The following is a 20620-nucleotide window of genomic DNA, read 5'->3' as shown; positions in this document are numbered from 1 at the left end:
GAATGCCTAGCAGGCAGACCAGTGACATCTTGGCTGCCCAGATAACAACTAAAAGGCAGCAAAGAAATGCTTTGCTTCAGCTGACAAATTCGGGAAAGGAGCAGAATTTTCCTTCAGCACAATGGCTACAGTAAATCTGTGTTGACAAACCCTCTCTCATGACCATGTAGCCCAAATCACGACTAGAAACTATCACTAGACTGTAGCCACCTCTAGGAGAAGGTAGGGCAAGGTACTGAAAAGTACAAGTGACAGTGCAAGGATCACACTGATAAGAGAATCAGAGACTCTGAAGAACTGCCTGATCCTTCAGAGAGGAGTCCTGTACACTCTTCAGTGTCCTTGCAAAGCAGATGGGACATGGGCATTCGAGGTCTCACCCCCACAAAACAATAATGCATATAACTCAGTTTAGCTTATCTGGAAATGTTAATTTATCTTCTTAGGACTCCTACCTGCATCACAGGAATGTAGTTATGCAAATCCCACAGTTAGAGCTCTCTGTTGATTTCCCACTTGATTAAAAACTAACACCCTGGGACAGTCAAACTTTAGCATAGATAGCATGAAGAAATACTGCAACAAGTCACCCTCATGATGGTAATACCATGGCTCTGTTCCCACATTTCCTCCTGTTTTGTTAAAGCCATGGCCAATTTAAGTTAGCTACATCAGCACAAAAGATGCCTTCTTTTTTTTAAATAGAGCAAATTAGATAATTAGTCTAAACAAAACCCATCAGGGTTGGAGTTAAAAAAAGAGAAAGGAAGACCCTTACAAAGAAATAGGACAAAATCCCAGCTCCACTGAGGCTGGAAACAAAACTGCTGCTGCCAACACTGAGGCCAGGATTTCATCCCCCACATGGAAAATGGCACTTGCTGTACTGTTAAACCCACCACCAAACACACATACAAATGTGGATGTGCCTTTCTGTGCTGGCAGTCTGAATAACAGGTAAAATCCTGAATCACACAAGGGGACTAATGCGAGGAAAACAAGCACGAGTTAAAGAATGGCTATACCAAAGTTCTGTGGCTCTGGCAAAGACTGAGCTATAAAAGCAGTTATTAAGTTTAACAGTTATTATTAGTGGCATCCTTGACAACAGTTTCAAAACAGCACTGGGAACAACAGTGCAGCAATCTCTTGGATATCGTGTTGCTCAGTGTGTCAAAATCTTCAAAGCAGTTGTTACACAAGCCTGTACCCTGGCACAGATTCAGCCATGCCATGTGGAAGACTAATCTTTCATTTTTAGGGCATTTTAGGACTCTCAGAGCCTTATGGGGAACTGTCTGAACATGGGGTTAGAAAGGAGCTCAAAGTAGATGATGCAAAATGCTTAAGAACACGTTAACAAGATGACAAGGAGCATGATGGAGTAACTCTAATAAGACATCCTCCCACCTCTGCAGCCCATCAGAAATAGGAGCATCAAGAACAGAGCTGTCTGGGGGAGGTTGGTGTGCCCAGCCAGGGAGGGCACAATGGACGTCACTCACCAGCTGCCTCTGTTTCGGTGGGAGAGCAGGAGGAGGTGCCAGATCTTGAGAGGGATCTAAGCTGATAAAAGAGTCGTTGAACCCATAGACTTCCATGAGGTGCTTGTTCTTCTGCTGGTAGATGTGCTCGTTCTGAGGGGTCTGGTAGAACATGGACGGCTGTGGCTCGGAGTAGTCTTCCACAAACTGCATGTATGCCATCACTGCAATGCAAAGAAAGCTCACACTCACTGCTCCTGGTACACATTCTCATGGGTGCTCATTCTCAAAATGAAGTAAGGCCATGCTACTGCTAGCTGGGCTTTGCTGCAGGCTGGGAGCAGCAAGGCATCCATGCTGTGTTCACAGGTAGCTCACACAGCCAGTTGCCATCCACCTTAGAGGAAAGGATCTGAATATCCCATCCTGCAAGCCAGTGCACAGCAAACATAATCGTAGGCCACAAACATGTCTGACAACAGTTTAAGGAAACCATGAGGTCTCCAAACAGCTACTTGAGAACTGTGATTCACTGACGCTTAGCCCAAATTCCTTCCTCATGTAACCAATGGCAATTTTGCCAATAGCCCTCAACAACTCATGCCCAAAGTCATCAAAACCCCAGAATAAATTCAGCCTGCTTTCTAGGAGGCACAAATCATCCTGCACAAAGATGCAACCTTGACAATAAATCTATGCTAATTCTTGTGCACATAAGAAATCTCATATCTGTAGTCAGCAAGGTTTCTAGAATGAGGAGGCTTACAGCCTTTCTCCATTCCAGCAGGCTGATAAAACTGTTATTGGAGAACATCTACCTGTGAGACTGGGCATACCTCTTCATCAGCTATTTATATGCCATGCTGACTCAAGATACCTACCTTCTAGAAGTGCAACTGTCCATGCCTTTGTACCCCCTTTGCTCCAATCCAACACCTTTTGCTCCCATCCCTTTATAAGGCATCTTACAATCTCCAATTCTTGAATCCAACTGATTCAAAAGCTTTTCTGAGATGTGGTTCAATGGAAATACTAAATGGGATCAAAAGTCATTTAGAGGAGATTTCCATCTGTACAATATCCTTCTAAAAATCTCTGAAAAAACCCACACAGGTCTGCCTATGCAGCTCTAACAGAGAATTAGTTACTGCTGAAATGTTTTAGTGTTGGAGGGAGGGAATACACCCAATGTCATAGAAAGACCTCCCCAGAATTATTAAGGATCAGATATGTACTTAATAAATATAAAATAAACACAGAACTCTCTTCTATGTACCTGAGAACAGGAGCAACAGATGTTATTTAAGTGCCATAAAAAGGACTAACCAAGGCCTTTTTGTAAATATGCTGTTGCACACAAGATACTCTGTGATCATTCTTCCCTTCCTCCTGATAAACCAGCAGTTGTCAGGTTTTGTAAATCTGGTCATTAGGTGGCAATTATTCAGCTTCTGCTGGCATTTCAGTTGTGCAGCTGAAATGAATGGGTGACTTCAGTGAAAGCTATAAATACAGTGCAGTATTTGCACATCACGAAGCTGGTTCCCACACTAGCTGCAAGGCAAAGCCCTCTGTTCACCTGCCAACGCACATGGACGGGCCAGCCTATTTCAAACAGGATGCACTGTGCTCATGTGTCACTGTGCACCTGCCTTTTGCACCCTTTTTTTTCAGCTTTCCCCTGATATTTAAAGTTCCAGAGCTATCACAGCTGCCCCTTCCCACAGAACAGAATCCTCCTCAAAAACAGAATAAAGAAAGAAGGCCGAGGCAATGGAGCACAGGAAACCTCAGCTGATGGATTTCAATCCCCACCGGCAACACCTGCTGTCCTCATCCTGTGACCCCACATGGACCTGCCAATGGACAACCTATTCGTGTCCAGCAGCACTGCCAGCTCCTGCAGAGCTCTGCCAAGGCTGCTGGAATTCTGACCTCCAGCACCCCCTGCTACCCCGGCCTTGCTCCTCTTCCTCCCACAGCCACGCTCCTTCACAGATGGAAGTCACCACCTTTGCTGGTTCACACCTCTCCTCTTGGAGTGTGGCAGAGGTTTTGAACTGCACACACAGGAGTTGGTGTGTGCTTGTGCCTGCTCATCTGCTGGTGTTGGCACTCCTGTTAAAGCCAAGATCAAATCTGCTCATGCATGCGAATTGCAGCCTAACAGTGAAAAGAAGCAATATTCTGTTATTTGAAATCACGGTGAAGGAGTCTTGGTGCAGAAAATACAGAATTACTAAAATACTATTTTCAAATATCAGTGATTCAGTTGACTAAGGCACTTCTATTAATACTCGTGTCCTGAAAAATGCCTTGGTATCATACAACAGCTTTAGAGGATAAGATCTAAAGAAGGCTTATGAAAGATATTTCTCTGACAGCAAAAGTGAACTAAGGTTCGTGACTCCTTGGAGAAGTGTAGAGGACAAGAGCTTGAGGGAAAAGACCACACTTTGAGAGCTCATCAACTGAGTGGGACAAAAGCCAAGAAATCAGGCTTGGCAGCCCTGGTATGATGCAGCAGACATTGCTAAATTCAGAACAACCCTTTATGTGGAGTTACCTGCAAAAGCAGCGCTTCACTTAACATCCAGATCTGCAGACAACAGTCAGGATTGACAGCTGAGTTCAGATGTTTGTGTGACACTACAGCTCGGGAAGTGTTGGTGAAAAGGGTATCACATTAGACACTTGGGTAAAATCAAATTACTGTAACTCGAAGTAGTAAGGCTGAATGCATTTGAGAGCCTTAACTCAATCTGCAAGGGACTAATGAAGAGCTCTTTTATCTCGGCTCTTTATGAGGCTAATGCATCCCATCCTCATGGCAGCTCCCTGCCTTGCTTGTTACGACTAGCCCAGGGCAGGTGAGCATGTCTCTGCTTCTGCTTTGTCTTCTTCTCTGTTTTTAGGTGAAGTGAAAAACAGTTGGGATGGTGCAATACAAACCTGGCACAGGAGCAGACTGCAGAGCACAAATTAAAATGGGCATCATTAAAATGCTGCCAGTCTTGAACAGGAGAATAAAGGAGCAGGACCACTCCTGACACTGCTGTTTGCAAAAGGTCTTCTCTCCCCCCTCTTCCTCCATTCCTTCCCCTCTCTGCTGTGGTTTTGAACAAGGCAGAAATGTAAAAAGCAGATGGGGAATTAGATCACCAGCTCAGATCAGGCTGCACACCCTGCAGCGACTGAGCAGAGGGAGGGATGGAGGCTGCAACCTCCGCCGTGAGCAGCCGGGGTGGAGTGACAGAGTCTCAAGGCAGCACCCCAGGAGAGAAGGGAGGTGTGAGAGAGAAACCTCTCCCACCACATGCCCAGCTTATGTCAGCTCTGAACCCAGACAGAAAAACTTGAAACAAAAAAACCCCCATAAAATCTCAGACTAAGGCTAGGAACACCTTCCCAGCAATCTGCTTGCAGTGTCTTGACTGTCATTCATGAAGGAGCTCAGGGATTTCTAGCACACATCAGTTCTGCCCACATGGTAGAAGTCGCAGGTATTGCTCAGACTGCATCAGCAGTGCCTGAGCCAGCTCGCCATGCAGCCAGTGCTCTGCAGACAGGGAGAGCAAACGCTGATCCTGGAAGCAGCACTTGGCTGCAGTAAAGGAGAGAAAGCAGCAAGTGACCTCTTGTCAGGAGAACACCGTTGGTGCAGTGGTTGTTGGAGTCTGCAAGGAATCGCTGGGAGATTATCAGCAATAAGGCACATGTGCAGTATAGGTAAGGCACAGCAGCATCTGATGCAGAGGACTCACTGAAGGCCTAACCCAACTCCTGGGGCGGTGCCAGCAGCCTGTGCTACAACTGGCCCTGCACAAGCACACGAGATTTGTGTGCATGGGCAAGAGCCGTATTTTATAATCGAAATTCTTAAGCTATCCAGCACATCAACTCAGTGGAGAAGTCAAGGTCAAATAAGCCAGCCTGTGCTGTCACCTCTGGGAGGAGAGCTGTTTTTCAGAGCTGGCATTATCCGCTGGCTAAGCCCAGCCTGCCCTCAGCATGGTTCCTGCAGTTAAACACCAGCTGCTTACAGGGCACCAGGCTGCATTTTGTTCCCACTGACAGGGAGGGAAACATGAATAAGTGCCTCACCGCTAGTTTCCAAGCTGTTTGGGGGGAGGGTCTTGTTATTTCTGACTCTGGACTCTGCACTGCAGCAGCTCTCTGTATCTGTGCCTTGTACATCAGGAGCATGATGCTGGTGCTCAAGCAGAAGTCTGAAGTAATTTGCCCTTGGCACAGTAACATAATTCATGCCAGACTAAAAGGCTTATCAGTCCTCTGTTTAAATTATACATAAGTCAACTCTTGGAGGTCCCCCTGAGCACAGCTCACAGCAATACACATGGTTAACTCAAGCAGGATTTGCTGTATATTACCAATAAAAAAGACCATCAAAGTCTCTGCTGCAACATTTCCTGCCAACTACCAAAAGATGACCCACAACAAAGGGACTACAACCAAGTCCCATCTGTGTGAGCTCTAGATCTTGTTAATAAATTCATGCATCTCCTCTGGATCCCAGGAGTTAGTTGGTGTTGTGGAAGCAGCACTGCCTCACCTATGTGATTACACGAGAATATCTACATGCATCAGCCTCCAGGCAAAAAAATCCTGGGTGCTACTGTACAGCCTGAGTAATGTTTTACTGTCCTTTTAATGTTGAAAATAAAAGTAAAACTAACAACCACAGATCTGTGGTGTGATACGCTGTGGAGTAAAGACAATATAAACCAAGTTCTTGATGTCACATGAATGCAATTATAAATCCACAGCAGTCAGATATGAGCCCAAATACTACTACATGCTTTGCAGTAAGGGTGCTTTATCAAACCATCAGAGCTGACAACACATTAGATAACAGCTTCTACCCTTCCTAACAATCCAATCTGACCAATACTCCAAGACTCCAAGCGCTTCTCATAGTGCCAGATGACAGATGACAATTAACTCTTTTCTAACATCAAAGAAAATTCACATACAAGGCTCCAATAATGGAGAAGATAGCTTTTAAAATTATTTTTAACTAACTCCTTGAGATCTTATATGATAACAGAAAACAAAGACATGGGGCCTAAAGAGGAAAGCAAACAGCCCAGATCTCTCAACTGTTAAATTGCCTCTTACCCAAGATTTACCCAGGCATCTTCCCCTACTAAAGGTGCCTACGTGCACAGAGGTGCATCTCCCGCGTCCATCCCAGTCTGCATGGTGTAAAACCACCTGGACCAGCCCTTGTTGTTAATACCCAGAGCCCACAAGGACCCAGTCCTGCAGTAAGGAGGCTCTGCATCACATCCCCTTGCAGCTGGTACTGCAGGCGAGTACTCTGAACAGCATGAGCCGTAACAACCAACCTTGGCTATGCCCTGTGCCAGCTCTTGCATCCTTTCTGTTGCCTACAAACACACATGTCAGCTCCTTTTTAGCTGCTTTTAGTATCAGTTACATGCTTGCTTCCCAAAGAGGGACAAAAGTGATTTCCTGCATATTGGGACACTATCATAGAAATGGACAGAATACTGGCCCTGCTGCACCACTCACTGATCTTGCTTCCACCTTATTCTCAGTGAAGAGACTTACAAACTGCAGAAATGAGTCAGAAAGCCAACCCAGCACTTTCAGATCAGCTCTTCACTTGGGCTGCCAGCCACACAACGTAACACTGTTGATCCAGATCTTGCATACACCACCTCCTCATGCAACATTCAGCTGCAAAGCAAGTCAGTGACTAGTGAACATCTAGTAGTGAACATCTGCTGGATCTCACTCCATAGTCCACAGCCTTCCTTGGCAGATCAGTATGGCTGCTTGTTTGGCAAGAGGTTTCTTATGTTTTCAACCATGAACATTAAAGAAATCAGAATAAGGTTGTGAGCTGGAGTCACAGTCAGTACTGGTGTACCAGGAGCCTGGCTGGGGCCAGTGAGCCTTTGCTTTAGAGGCTGCTCATTTTAATGATGTGGGAAATTCTTAGGCATCCAGAGGAAATGAGATCCCATAGCAAAGCAGTATTACTGGACACTAGGTTAATAGTCTTATCTTGCACAGCTTGTGGGTGAATATGTTCCTATTCCCAAAAAACTACTCTGGCAATGCTTGGTTTTGGACAGAAAAGCAGCCCTTTCTCTGAGCTCTTGGAGAGTACCCAATTCTTTTCTGCAGTGGGAAAACATTCATAAAATGGACATAAAAAGGGAGGATAAATCAGGAAGATCTGCAGGGCAGAGTGCCTCAGAGACTCGCACTCAGGTAAACAGAGAAGTAAAATGGTCTCACTATAGTAATGACGATGCCATGTGATGACAGCTCCCCTGGGCCTGGATCATTCCCTGACCACCATAGGAATGGCACGTCCCTTCCATGCCTTTGACATGACTAACTGATTTTGACACTCAGCCTCACGTAAGCAAGGGCATTTCCTTGGGGGTCACCATTACTTAGTGGTCATCACAAGCACAACAACTGCAGGAAAGGGGAAACCCAAGTAAAGTAAAACCCAAACACAAGAACTTGCTTACTGTGTTTGTTTTTCTTCTCTGGCAGAGGAGGTGGCTTCTCGGGGTCACTGTTAGAATCTGGAGCAGCAAAATCAGCAATGAATTCAACCGGTGCTGAAGAGTTTCCTTGCTGGAAAGGCAAAACAGCAGCAAACGGCGTGAAGGGTATTGACGGGACAGACACTGCATTCTGCATGTCATCCTCCGAGATGTTATCGTATTGGGAAGGGTGCCTCTCATAGGACACCCTGCAGCCTGAGTTATCTGAAGTCTGAGAGGCTGCACTCCTCCTCTTCTTTTCTGGTAAAGCTGGAGGAGTCTCTGTTGGCTGTGCTGCTCCTGAGAGGCTGCAGAATTCCAGCGGAGGAGAGCTGCCTTGCGGGAGCTGGAAAGGTTGTCCATGGAAAGGGGAGCCAGACTCACCCAAAGACTCTGGCAAGGGGCTGAGGATACCTGGCACCTGCTGAGGTATCTGATCAGCATTGGAGAGGTCTTGCTGCAGGAATTCATAGTCCGGATCATAATGATCTGATTGATCTGGTTAAACAGAGGCGAGAGGAGAATGATGAATTAATTTCTCTCTTCTACTGTTTAGCCCTTCTTAATTCTGCTCCTCCCATTCCATCAGTTAATTAATCAGTTCATTTAATCAGAGTGCTATTTCCTTGCAGAAGGGACTATCTTTCTACACCTTCTGTAACATCTAGCCTTAGTAAAACTCTTCCCATTCTTTCTTTATGCTAGCAAACAAGTAACAAAAATTTAGTAGGCAGATCATTGCTGAGATTATTTATGTTTCATACTTATATTTTTATTTTCTTTCTTAGTATGTAGAAACAACATCTCTTTAGTCTACCAGGACTGATATTTCTGCAGACAAGTCTGAAATCAACAAAACATTCCACTTAGAGAGAGCTGAATTGAGTTTGAACACAATCATCTATAGCTAGGGAAACACATTCCCCTGGGCTTTTTCCTATCTGACAGAATATAACTCTGCATAGAACTGCCTGCAGCAGCTACAAGATGACAGTTGCAAGCACAATCCATTTCCTGCTGCAACACAGCTATGACAGCTCCCAAACAAGAGTGAAAGGGGCTCCTGCAGCAGCAGGAGGACAACCCTGGCCAGCCCTCTGCTTACCTAACGTTTCACAGCTTGTGTTGCGGGAGCACTGACCGCTGTCGCGGTCCAGAGAAGAGAGTTGCTCGTCAGACTTGCTGAGTTTGCCGATGCTACTGCATGGTGAGAGGCGAGGAGATTCTCCCCCATAGGAGTGGCTTCCACCCGACAACCTTCTCTGGGCATAGCAATCCACATCAAAATCCTTAAGCAAAGGAAAAATCAAATCAGTGTCATTCTCGGCAGCTCACTAACAAGAAAGATGCAGCTCGAGGAGCAAACACCTCACAATTGTGTTAATAAAACCAGGAGGGAAGAGGATGAGTGCTGCTAGCCCTCTCTAGTTAGACAAGCTCATCAGGACCACAGAAAACACCTGATTTACTAAACAACCCATGCCAGGGAGCTCTGTGTGTTCCTGCTTCCAGCCAGGGCGTGTTGTGACCCACACTGAACTTCACAGAGGGTGAGATGATGACCAAGTTCCTCACTGCTACACACATCTGATAACTGCTTGTCAAGACACTGATAGCAGGGAATTAGTCTGAAAGATTTCTCACCAAATAACTCGGCCTTCAGAAGATGTTTGGTTAGCTTAAGTGCATGCAAAGGGAAAATAGGCTATAGTGAGGTACAGCTTTCTGTGCCTATGACTACATTTCTATTTTGGAAATTCCTTAAGCTCCTCAACCTGCAAGTGAACAGCTCATGCAAGTGACCCGCTCAAGCATCCCCACTCCTGCAGAACAACCTAAGTGTGACTGTACTAGGAACTGAACAACTTCCACAGCTTTATCTGGATCAGCCAAACGACTAAGCCAGAGCTGAGGCTTTGGGGATGAGGACAAGATCTGATTTTGGTGCAATTTAATATGATTCAGGTCCTCACTGCTGAGTTAGTAAGTTCCTAAATGTGTAGAGCAAACCCAGCCATTTACCTCATAAACCCCAGCCTAGCACAAGCAATGAATATGAATGACGCACACAGTTCCCAGTTTTCCATATTTCCCCAAAGCACCAGCAGTGGTCAGAGCAGTTGCTCAAACTACTTCTTGGGTTAAAAAGAGGTTTTAAATTATGACTGGGTGAAGATACTCTTGGCCTGTAAGTAAACCTTGGTGAGATCTCAGTAAGCTCGGCTCTGTACCCGATCTGTTCAACACAGCAACACTCAACCACTCACATCATCACTCTGCTACAGCTCAAGGCAACAAAGTTTGTAGCAATTTGTTAATTAAATCCAAACAACACTGTAAAAAAAAAATTAAGCTGTTCACATTATTTATTATCCTGATGTTCCTGCCACTAAAACTCCTGCTCCCAAGTGCAGGGCTGTTTGGGACGAGCACAGGCGTGCAGGGAACTGCGTGGCTGCAGCTCATGGCATTTCTCTGAGCTTTTGCTACAGTTCCCAACATGCTTCCTTGGCTTTCACAAAAGGATTATGTCATTACCTGTCTGTTGATCCCAACAGGTAAACTGGACCCACTGGTGGCTCGACTCATGGGGGCCACAACTGCCACTCTGGTTGGGGAAGGTGCCGACTGCCGCTTTTTAGGAGGTAATGCTGGTGGAGGGCTGCAAGACACAACAGGCATTGATGCTTCCATCACTCTTCTAGTAAAGAGACTTTCAGAGGCTTCATGAGCTGTTTTCCAGAAAGTCTTTGACTTGCCAGCCTCAAAGCTCATAGGTTCTTGTCCAAAGCTGGCCAGGAGCTATTCAGCAAAGTGTATGCACTAACAAATATCAATTAAAGAACGCTCTCACAGGTAAGGTCCTGTTCAGTGATTTACTTTTAAGGTTGGAAAAGAGTTGGTATTTCTCAAACAAAAACAATTGCTGTTTTAAGAATTCTTTTTAATGAAGCTAATTAGCAAGGTAATTATTTCTTAATAAAAGTGATGGAAATCCAAATTAAGTGTTTAGTTTGACCTCCTTCTCCAAACTTCCAGGTTTGAAAAGTGTTCAAAGTTTCAGAAATCTACAGGACAGGACAATTCTTCTTCTGCCCTTTTACTCTCCTGGTGAACTTCAGGGAACAAGATGGTCAGTGTTGCTCTCACCATGTGAGGGGTCCATGCTCTGGCATGAATCACACATATTACCAGTAACTAGTGAGATTTTAACCACTGTACTTTTAGTTTTTGCTTTTAATGGTACATAATTCTGGTAACCATCAAGCCTGCAGGATTCCCAAGAGCAGACGTGTTCTGTTCCTGGAACATACCAGCAAATACTTATAACACCCATGAGAATTCGTAAAATACATAGAAATGTGATTCTTTCTGCCAACCACAGCCCTTGATGTCACATTTTCATATTAGCACGACATGTATTTTTCACACCATCCGTGAGCACTAGTAGTAGAGAAGAAAAACATCACGCACAGAGACCAAAAACCTGCAAACTGGGGTTTTTCTCTTCCTTCTCAAAATAGAACATAGAAACTTTCATGTGGTTACTTGTAGAACAGGGTAAGAACTCAGTGAAAGATTTTTTCCACGTGCTAGTGGCGCCTTTCACTCTTAAGCTATTAAGCAAATGCAGAACAACCTGGATGTGCAGGACAGGCTGGTAACTGCCAGCTGACGTTAACAGAACATTTCCCACTGGATACAGCAGCACAAGACACTCTTGTACAGTGTGATGCTCATATAGTTTTAGATAAGGTTCTTCTGCCTTTATGTGATGCTTCTCATGCATGGATGTCAGGGCATGGCACTACCCTCACATAAAACGAAGGAAAGGAAAACACAGATAACGCTCAAAACAAGGCAGAGAGAACACATAAACAGAAGCCAGAGGCAGGGAGGAATTACTCTGGAGGGCTGGAAATTCAGAGGCATCACTAACCCTCCTTGTGACCTTTCTTGTGCACATTTTGCAAGGTTGTCCAAAGACCAAGAAGGTGGTAAGAGCCACTGGTATTCTTCAGTCAGCTGGTTGGCCAGTATTACCTGTTTTCTGCCACACGAATGCTAGGCAGAGGGGGTTTGGGAGGTGCAACTTCTTCATCCATGGAGTCAGTCAGTAGCTCATTGGATTGAGTTATATTTGTTGTTTTGTTGAGGATCTCCATTTCTCGGTCTGTAAGGGGAAGTTCTGATGGGCTGCAACAAACAAAGGACAGATTATAGACCATAAAACACAGTTGCTGGCAGGTTAACACACATTTTAAATCACATGCAATATGAAAGACACCTACAGCATACCTACAGGTATCTTCCCTATCATAGCATATTCTCTTTAAGAGGTCTCACTGTAATGGATGAGGCAACATAAAGAACACTATTTTACCCTCTGTGAAGTATAACTAAATGCTTTAATTCAACTATCAGCAGCCATAAATTATCCCTTCTATATTAGTCCTGCACACAGCAGAAACCCTTGTCAGTGACCCACCTGTCAGATTTACATGCTGGTAAACTGGGTTTAACTGGGCTTGTGGGAGAGGGATGCTCCTGCTTTTCAATCGTGAGTCTGACCAGCTCCTGGTGGATGGAGAGGAGAGAAGAAAAAGAGAATAATCATTATTTGCTGAATGCTGCACTCAAACATCCTAGGTCAGAAAGGGATGTTGGCACAGTAAGCTCCTGCTTACCCAGGTTATGGATTAATGATGGCATGGACACAGAGGACTGAGCTGGGTGTAAGTGTGGAACAGAGATATACAAATGATGCAGCACTGCCTAAGGAGCACCCTGCACCTTTGGCCATATTTGAGTTAAGTTTATAAACCCTGGCCCTAAGGGAATTCTGCACAAACCCACGTGTGTGTTTTTGCCGTGCTTCCTCTTTCATCTATTGTCACAAATCTGTTCCAGTCCCCACAACACCCTAGATAATGGCAAATGGATTTTACATACATAAATGTAAGTACAGAAGAGTCTCAAACAGTGGAATACTTCACCTAGCCAGTAAAAAATTATAACTAATTGCTTTATATTTTATAAACAAGTATATATTTGTCTCAAAAAGCAAGTTTTGCATAAGGTGCCCAACAAGAAATTAAATCGTGAACACCTTCATTAAAAGGCCTGCTTCCCCTGAAGCCATCTTCTAACATGGTAGCAATGGAAGTCTTAATCATTCAAGGAACTACTCTGGTGTATCTGTTATAAGCAGATTAAGGCTCTGGATAAAGAGATAAGGGCATGATAATCCTGAACTACAAGTCTGCCAGCAGTCAAAACAACAATCAGTCACTCCAGAAAGATGGAGAGAACATTTTATGGATGTCTGAGGCTAACAAATAGATCTACCGCTCACAGATACAAACTCATGCCCTCATAGAGGCAGGCTGGAAAACTGGCAGTGTTTCCTGACAGTATTGGCTTCCTAGCAGATTATGCAAAGGAAACTATATGGGATCAATTTTTAATTTATATTTTAAAGCACCCTAAATACAGTGTCATTATTTCAGTATCATCTTCATGTCCATGTCTGTTAAGCTTGGAAACAACTGTCATTGCTCTCTCAATGCAATAACTGCAACTGGAACATTGTCATCATTATCCTTCCGAGGACAGGAAATACTCTACTTCTCACATTTTTATATAAGGCTCTATTTAAAGCTGAGCTTCCATGGGTCTACATACACACAAGAGGAATAAAGTACTGCACTGGATGTGCAATGGACAGTGAGCACAGTCCAAGTGTCCACCACAGCTGATTTTGGTTTCAGTGTTCTACTCTACTCAATGTTTTCCTCTAAACTTTGACCAATATCACTGGATTCTGTCGACCCTGATTTTTAATCTTCCCAAAATGAGAACTAGCATTTGAAAATCAAGCCAAGATCTTTAGTGTACACACAGAGGTAATCAGCACGCAACCAAGCCAGATGCACATTATGCTATTCCTTATCAGCAAGTAAAGAGATTCCTGCAGCAGTAATTACAGATAATTAAAGCCTCTCTACAAACTTTTGCTACTTCAGCAAGCTGGAAATTCCAAAATGAGATGGATTTTTAAGAAGTTATGTAATCAAAACAAGGATTATTTTTTTCTTTTTATATATCCCTAGCGAGGCATCAAAACCTGAGATCAAAACACAAGTAACAGAAGCGCACAAGCGACTCCTTTATGCTTAACTCTGAAAACACAGGGGGAAGTAAGCACTGAAATGTGGAAGTGGATCTGATGTGATCTGCCAGAAGAACAAAAAGGGCTCTCCACAGCAGAGAAGTGTCCAACTTCTCAGTTCTGCTTCCAGACCTGAAAGCTGTCTTGGCCCTTCTAAAATAAACCTTGTTCCTCGCTATGCAGGAGAAGAGTGCACGCCGCTTCCAAATGCTGACCTGTTGATGGGCAGACACATTCGCATCGCCCCAGACAGCCGCACATCTGCTCGCTGACCAGACATAAGCCAGCTCCAACTGGAAGGCCAAAATAACTTTTAGTCTAACAACAAAGTAGAGACTGATATAGCCATGCCACACAGCAGGGCTTAATAGCTCAGGCTTTGCACTGTATGGACATGCCTGTATCACTTCCAGCTCCTCGCAGCGTGGTCAGAGCAGGCATCCAAGACCTCCCACCCATCCACACGACTTTGGCTGGAAGGCAGCAGGTACTGGGGGTTTAAATATTGCTTGAAGTGAATGGCCAGTGGGTGACCAAGTCTCATGTGATGAGCTTACACAACTCTATCCTGGATCTGTTGGTAACACAGCTCTCCACAGGATTGTGCAGCTTCATTAAGTGATAACAGAGTGAACCCTCCTGCTATTTGCTGGGATATTACAGTTCAGATACCACAGCACAGATTGTCATGTACTGCAAATTGCCACTCAATTCCAGCACTAACAGCAGCTCAGACTTCAGGCTGAACTCTTTTCCTCTATCCTGCTGTGCAAATTTAAGATCGGCTTTTCTTTTCAAATCTGGAGCTTAAAGTTAAAGGGCATATTGTGTGAAATAATCCTGGAAAATCTGTCTTCTTTCAGTGATGGGAATGTTTTGTTTCAAAGATACTTATTTAAAAGGCTTGACAATGAATAGATTTTACTAGCTGTGTTTGAGTAACACTAAAAAGATATTCAGAGCATGCAACCACCACACCAAGACTCCTGAAAACGTGACAGCCAAAGCTTGGGAGATCCACTTCATTTCTGCATTCAGCTCCAGTTTATAAAAACTAAGCTGAGGTTCAGCACAGTGAAAGATGCCTGTTCCTGATACACTAACCCAGGTGAAACACCTACTGCAGGTCTTAAAACTCTACCCCACTGTCCTCCTGTATTTGATCTAAACATTCCCCTTTAGATTCAGATCTGCTGTTGGAAGAGGCTCAACTTTCTTCACAGCTTTCAAAATCAGATTCCCAGGAGATACAACAGTCTCCTCACTGGTGCCCTAAAAGCCCAGGTCAAGCCAGTGCTAGGATAGCTGAATGAACAGGCTCTGCAGCCGTCAGCCCAGAGACAAGTCTGGGAAATGGAAATAATGGGTACCAAAAAGCTTTCCAGAAGGAAGAAGAAAAGCAAACAGCTTTCCCTGGGTGGGGCAGGCAGGGAGTGCTATAAGTAGGCCCCACAAAGGACACAAAGGTTGCTGTTAAACGTTCCCATTAGTTACGTAAAATTAATCTCCAGAAAACCGAGCTGAGCTCATCACCTGTCCCACACCCTAATCCCACTGATGAAAGCAGTGATGGATCACTGATGAATCCCTTGAAATTTATGTTAAAACATGGAGCTGGAGTCTGAGTCTCCTTGGGCATTGACAGGAAGCATTTCCATTATATTTTGCCTAGACAAAATATATGCAAACTCTGTAAGTTGCATAGGAGACTGGGAATGATTTGCTGAAATTTAGTATGATGCTGAATAAAGATTCCAACCTCTTTCAACCAGATCTCTTCTAAAATACATTATTATATACTTTATATAATTCACAATATTTGTCTCCCGTACCTTGACTCCATCCAGAACTGCTTTTATGACACCCTTCACTGTTGTCACCATCTCCTTGTCTTCTGAATTCACACCTTCCAGCATCACTTGATCAGACCAGCGGATTAGATTGGCCAGACTCTGGTACACACGGCTATAGCAGGACGAGATGGCAGAGCTGGACAGTGGAGAAAGAACAAAATGAAATTATGGAGATATTATCAAATGTTACAACGGTGCTTGACTTAAAGTGCATTTCACACTGTTAAGGATGTGATTGTTCTCATTTTCTCTCCGACATCCAGGATTTGTGTGCAGCAGGTGACAAAGCCCGGGTTTCTTCTCTGCTGCAGTTGCCCTCTTGGTCTCCAGCACCAAAGAGGGTGACAGTAGGAAGGTACAATCAATCAGCAGTTCATTCTCAGTTAACAGAAGGAATTATCTGGGCTGCAGGTTAACACAGCAATGCTAAAAAGAACATCCTTTCTGTTTTAATTTACAGCTCCATCCTGTGCCTTAACTTCAATGGTAAATATTTAAGTGCTATATTTAAGCCTAAATTATATTATTTCACTATTATCATTGCTTTCCTTCTTCCTTATTAACTCTCCTCAAAAGTGTCTTGGATAATTGAGAGCTGACTGTATTCATTCCTTTACAAATCATTGCCTCAACTGTTTATAATGCCTGAAAACATGTAATTAAAACCTGCTTCTTTTCAGAAATTGAACTGAATGAATTTCAGGTTTGGAAGAGGAAGGGTGTTGCTTTGTTTTGTTTTTAATGAGAAACAGAATTGAAGCTATTGTTCTGAAAGGAAAAAAAAAAAGAATTTTGGAAGGATGACAACTCTAAATAAAAGCTAACTGTAACAACAGTGCTCACAGGCTTTTTCCTGGCCATTCTGAAAACACTTACTTCATTACTAAACAAGGTGTGTAACAGTACTGCTGATGGCAACGCTTCAACTATTCTTTGTAAAGCTAAATCAATTCCAAACTGCATCAAAACCATAAATAGATAAGAGAAGGTGTAATCTTGCAATCATTACTGATACAAGTGTTCCAAATCTTCCCATTTTTCTTCAGGGTCCATTTTACACTGGCTTAATTCCAGTAATTTCATTATCTGTGAGAAGAGAATCAAGCCCACAAGCTTCCAGATTATTTAGGTGAATGAGGTTTGCAGGACTGGGGAAAGAGCTATTGTCAAGTTACAACCAGAGAGACACAAACAAGAGCAAGTACTTTTTTGTTTGGCTGTTTGTTTTTTTTAAAGCATGCTGCTTGCCATTTGTTCTAATTTCAAATGAAATTAGCTTGGTAGGAGATATTTCCTAAATAGGGCCCTCCCCCATCTCTTTCTAAGGCTTTGATTTCTTTGCCATTAATCTTCAGTCTGCTTCCTTCTAAGGAGGCAGTAATTGAAAGCCCATTTTGTGCTAGATTTAATTACTTTTTTCCTTGATGCAAATGCTTCCCCTAAAGCAAAAAGAAGTCCAGCAATAATTGTAGGCCTTTCTTCCACACTGACACAAGTCTGGCTCACTTTTCTTGAGGGGGATTTGCTATCAGAATTACCCCTTTGTGTCCTGCCACTACACCAAAGAAATAAAGTACATCGGTAGGCACTAAAGGACACAGCTTTTTGAGAATGCCAGATCCTTTTTTCTTCTCTTCCCCTAAAGCAAAAAGAAGTCCAGCAATAATTGTAGGCCTTTCTTCCACACTGACACAAGTCTGGCTCACTTTTCTTGAGGGGGATTTGCTATCAGAATTACCCCTTTGTGTCCTGCCACTACACCAAAGAAATAAAGTACATCGGTAGGCACTAAAGGACACAGCTTTTTGAGAATGCCAGATCCCTTTTTCTTCAGTGAGGCTAAACAAGGCACAAAATATACATGGGATCTGTGCTTTAATAGATACTGTTTCCAGAAAGAGACTTATCATTATGTAGAGGACTCCACTGCCTACTGACTATGAAAATTCTGCTTATATGGGTAAATACAGATATCCAACTGTCAAGGTTGCATTAGTTCATTACTAAGGGGCAGAGTATAAGAGATTTTAAGAATAGAACTGTCTCAAATACTGCTGAAGACCACTTAGTTGATATTTATTTCCAAATATATTCTTGAAAGGAAGGATCACCCAGCAAATACCCCCTGGATACAGGAATCAAAGCAGGCGACTATAAAGGTAATATGTTCTATCCTAAAAATATTTGCTGGGATTTTACATGTTCTCCTGGTGTAAGGGGAAAGTTGTTCATTTCTTTTATTAAGTGAAAACAGGTGCTTGTCAGGAATTTAATGGCTGTGGGAAACCTGATAGCAAGAAACTATTGTGCCTGCACCCAGAAGCCTGATAAATGTTCCCATTCTAGCAGCTATTGCTCTTTGTAGTTCTACAAATCCAACCTAAATTGGATCTCTTCTGTCCCAGCCACAGCTCTGATGCTCACCTATTGCTTCCTTTATTTCGTACTGTCAGATACAACCCTGGCCTCTGCATCAGAGCCAAACACAGCTAAGCATCTCTGTTTGCAAAATATTTGGCACCCTACTGCTGTCTCGACCATACTATAAGCCTTTCTTGCACCAGAACTGAAATCTGCATCTTGAAACAAAAGAAAATTGAGATACTTAATCAGAAAACAAACAGGAACAGAACAGAAACTGGCAGGATTTCAGGAACCAAACACCTGCATTTTTCTGCCTAGTTTTGTGCTTTTCTCTGCCTGTGCTAATCTTGCTCTTTCTATATTATCCAACAATGTTTGCTTGTTTTGTGTAAATCAGCTCCAGCATCTTTGGGATGAGTAGCAGCTACATCTCTATAGCTTGACAACTCCAAATTCCTGTAATACATGTTGAGCTTTGCTCTGGCAAATTTCTATTTCTTTCCTGGCTCCAAACCCGCTGCATAACTGGGTAAAAGATAATACCTATAATCTTTCAAAAGATAAAACAAATAATCTGTTGAGAGCACACAGGAATAAACTCAGATTGGTTCATCTGCTGAAGTACATCTATTTACTTCTGTATCTGATCCAGTAAAATCCAAAAAAGCAGTTAAGAGTGGAGGCTTGGGCTTCTCTAATATCAGGGTGGATAAACTGAACACAAAAAGGGATTACTCTGAAGATAAACTCTTTTTCAGGTAAAAGCTATTGGATTTGCTAGCTTTTAGGATACCATCATGGACAGCAGAAATAGTATAGTACCTGAGGGGAACCTCCCACTAGTAAATGATGCATTTCCAAATTCATGCTAAGAATCATCCCTTCTTCCCCTCTGAAACCATTCTGATTTGCTTTATCTTCCCACAGCATGGGCTTCTCCACAGCAGGGAACCTGCTTTTAAGTTATGTTTGAAAACTACCACATAATTAGTAAAAATAGCCATCACTTCATTAGCCACTGCAGCATCGCCTGTCCCCGGCGCGATGTGATTCTTTACACACAAGAAGGAGAGAAGGTGGGAGCCTGCTGCTCTGTCACAGCCACAAGACACAAGGAGGACACTTACCTTTGCTGGATGCGTGGATCAGTTTGCACCAAGGGCAGGATGGCTTCTAGCACTTTACTTGCTGAGCCAGGCAGCATCTCTAACACCTTGTTATCAATTGCCATTTTGTCCACAATAGTCTTAAAGTAGCGCAATGCACTGACGACCTCCTTCTCCTTTTCCTCTAGCCATGATACATTCTGAAGAGGAGGAAACAAAGAAGAGAGATGTTAAAAACTCAGCTTTCCTGATGCTATACAGCCTTCTCACCTCCTCCATCTGGGCACACCTTCTGCAGGCAGATCTGCTGCCTGTTCCCTGCCCCTAAGTGCAGATAGTAACGATAATGCAAGAAATGAAGCAACAACTACTGGGTTTAATTGAGTTGCTCCTCTGATGCAATCAAAGTCCTTAAGCACGTCTCACTACCAAAAGGTGTTTTCAACCAGTAAATGTAGTGGATGAGCCAAAGGGAAAAAGAAAAGAGGACAGCCCCTGCCCTGAATCAGAAAAACTTACATGCTCCAGAATTTTTGTACCCATCCTGATCGTTTCAACAAGATACGTGCTGTTCACCCTTGTAATTCTGATTAATTCTCCTGACTCCAATATGCCTACTTGTTTGAAAGTGAGCTACAGTCTCATCTCTCCATTCACAAATAAAAACCTCCATTCTGACCAGCCTCCAACCCCAAGTCATTTTGTGATGCTGCTGGAACAAGGGAACTCACATGCTTTCCAGAGGGACAAACTGTGAGAGCTAAGTTTTGGCATCGGTGAATGAATGTTGCAGAAGGGAACAATTCATTGGAATAAAGCTGAGTTGCAGTCACCAACTTCCTTGCCACCACTAACTCTCGAAGAGGAAACTCAGAAGTGATACATGATGCCTTAATGGCATTCTGGACAGGGATATTTTTAAGAAGTTTACCACAGTATGCCTGGAGGACTTTTAATGCCACAAGTAGTTCCTAAGTGAGATTTAAATTAACTACTGAACACTGCTAGAAAAGGAGCAGAGAGCTTAGCAGAGTCAGGTTTCATCCATTATCTCCTCAGTAAATTCAGCTTCAAGAATTAATGACCTATG

At 43.4% G+C, this 20620-nt stretch overlaps 1 protein-coding gene across 1 annotated transcript in view; it reads right to left on the bottom strand.

Moving 5' to 3' along the window:
- The window catches only part of RAPGEF1 (Rap guanine nucleotide exchange factor (GEF) 1), an 80279-nt gene that overhangs the window by 25972 nt on the left and 33687 nt on the right, over positions 1-20620 (bottom strand). The window contains exons 3-10 of the mRNA XM_010023987.1: positions 19552-19730; positions 16040-16196; positions 12525-12613; positions 12080-12232; positions 10574-10697; positions 9141-9324; positions 8018-8524; positions 1506-1708 (exon numbers count right to left, since the gene is read on the bottom strand). Of these exons, the coding sequence (XP_010022289.1) occupies positions 1506-1708; positions 8018-8524; positions 9141-9324; positions 10574-10697; positions 12080-12232; positions 12525-12613; positions 16040-16196; positions 19552-19730 (1596 nt within the window). The remainder of the gene's footprint in view (positions 1-1505; positions 1709-8017; positions 8525-9140; positions 9325-10573; positions 10698-12079; positions 12233-12524; positions 12614-16039; positions 16197-19551; positions 19731-20620) is intronic.

Source organism: Nestor notabilis, unplaced genomic scaffold, assembly GCF_000696875.1.
Source record: "Nestor notabilis isolate BGI_N333 unplaced genomic scaffold, ASM69687v1 scaffold10701, whole genome shotgun sequence".
Classification (NCBI taxonomy): Eukaryota; Metazoa; Chordata; class Aves; order Psittaciformes; family Psittacidae; genus Nestor; species Nestor notabilis.
Note: the sequence above shows the minus strand (reverse complement) of the source record. Positions and strands in the feature narration are given on the sequence as shown.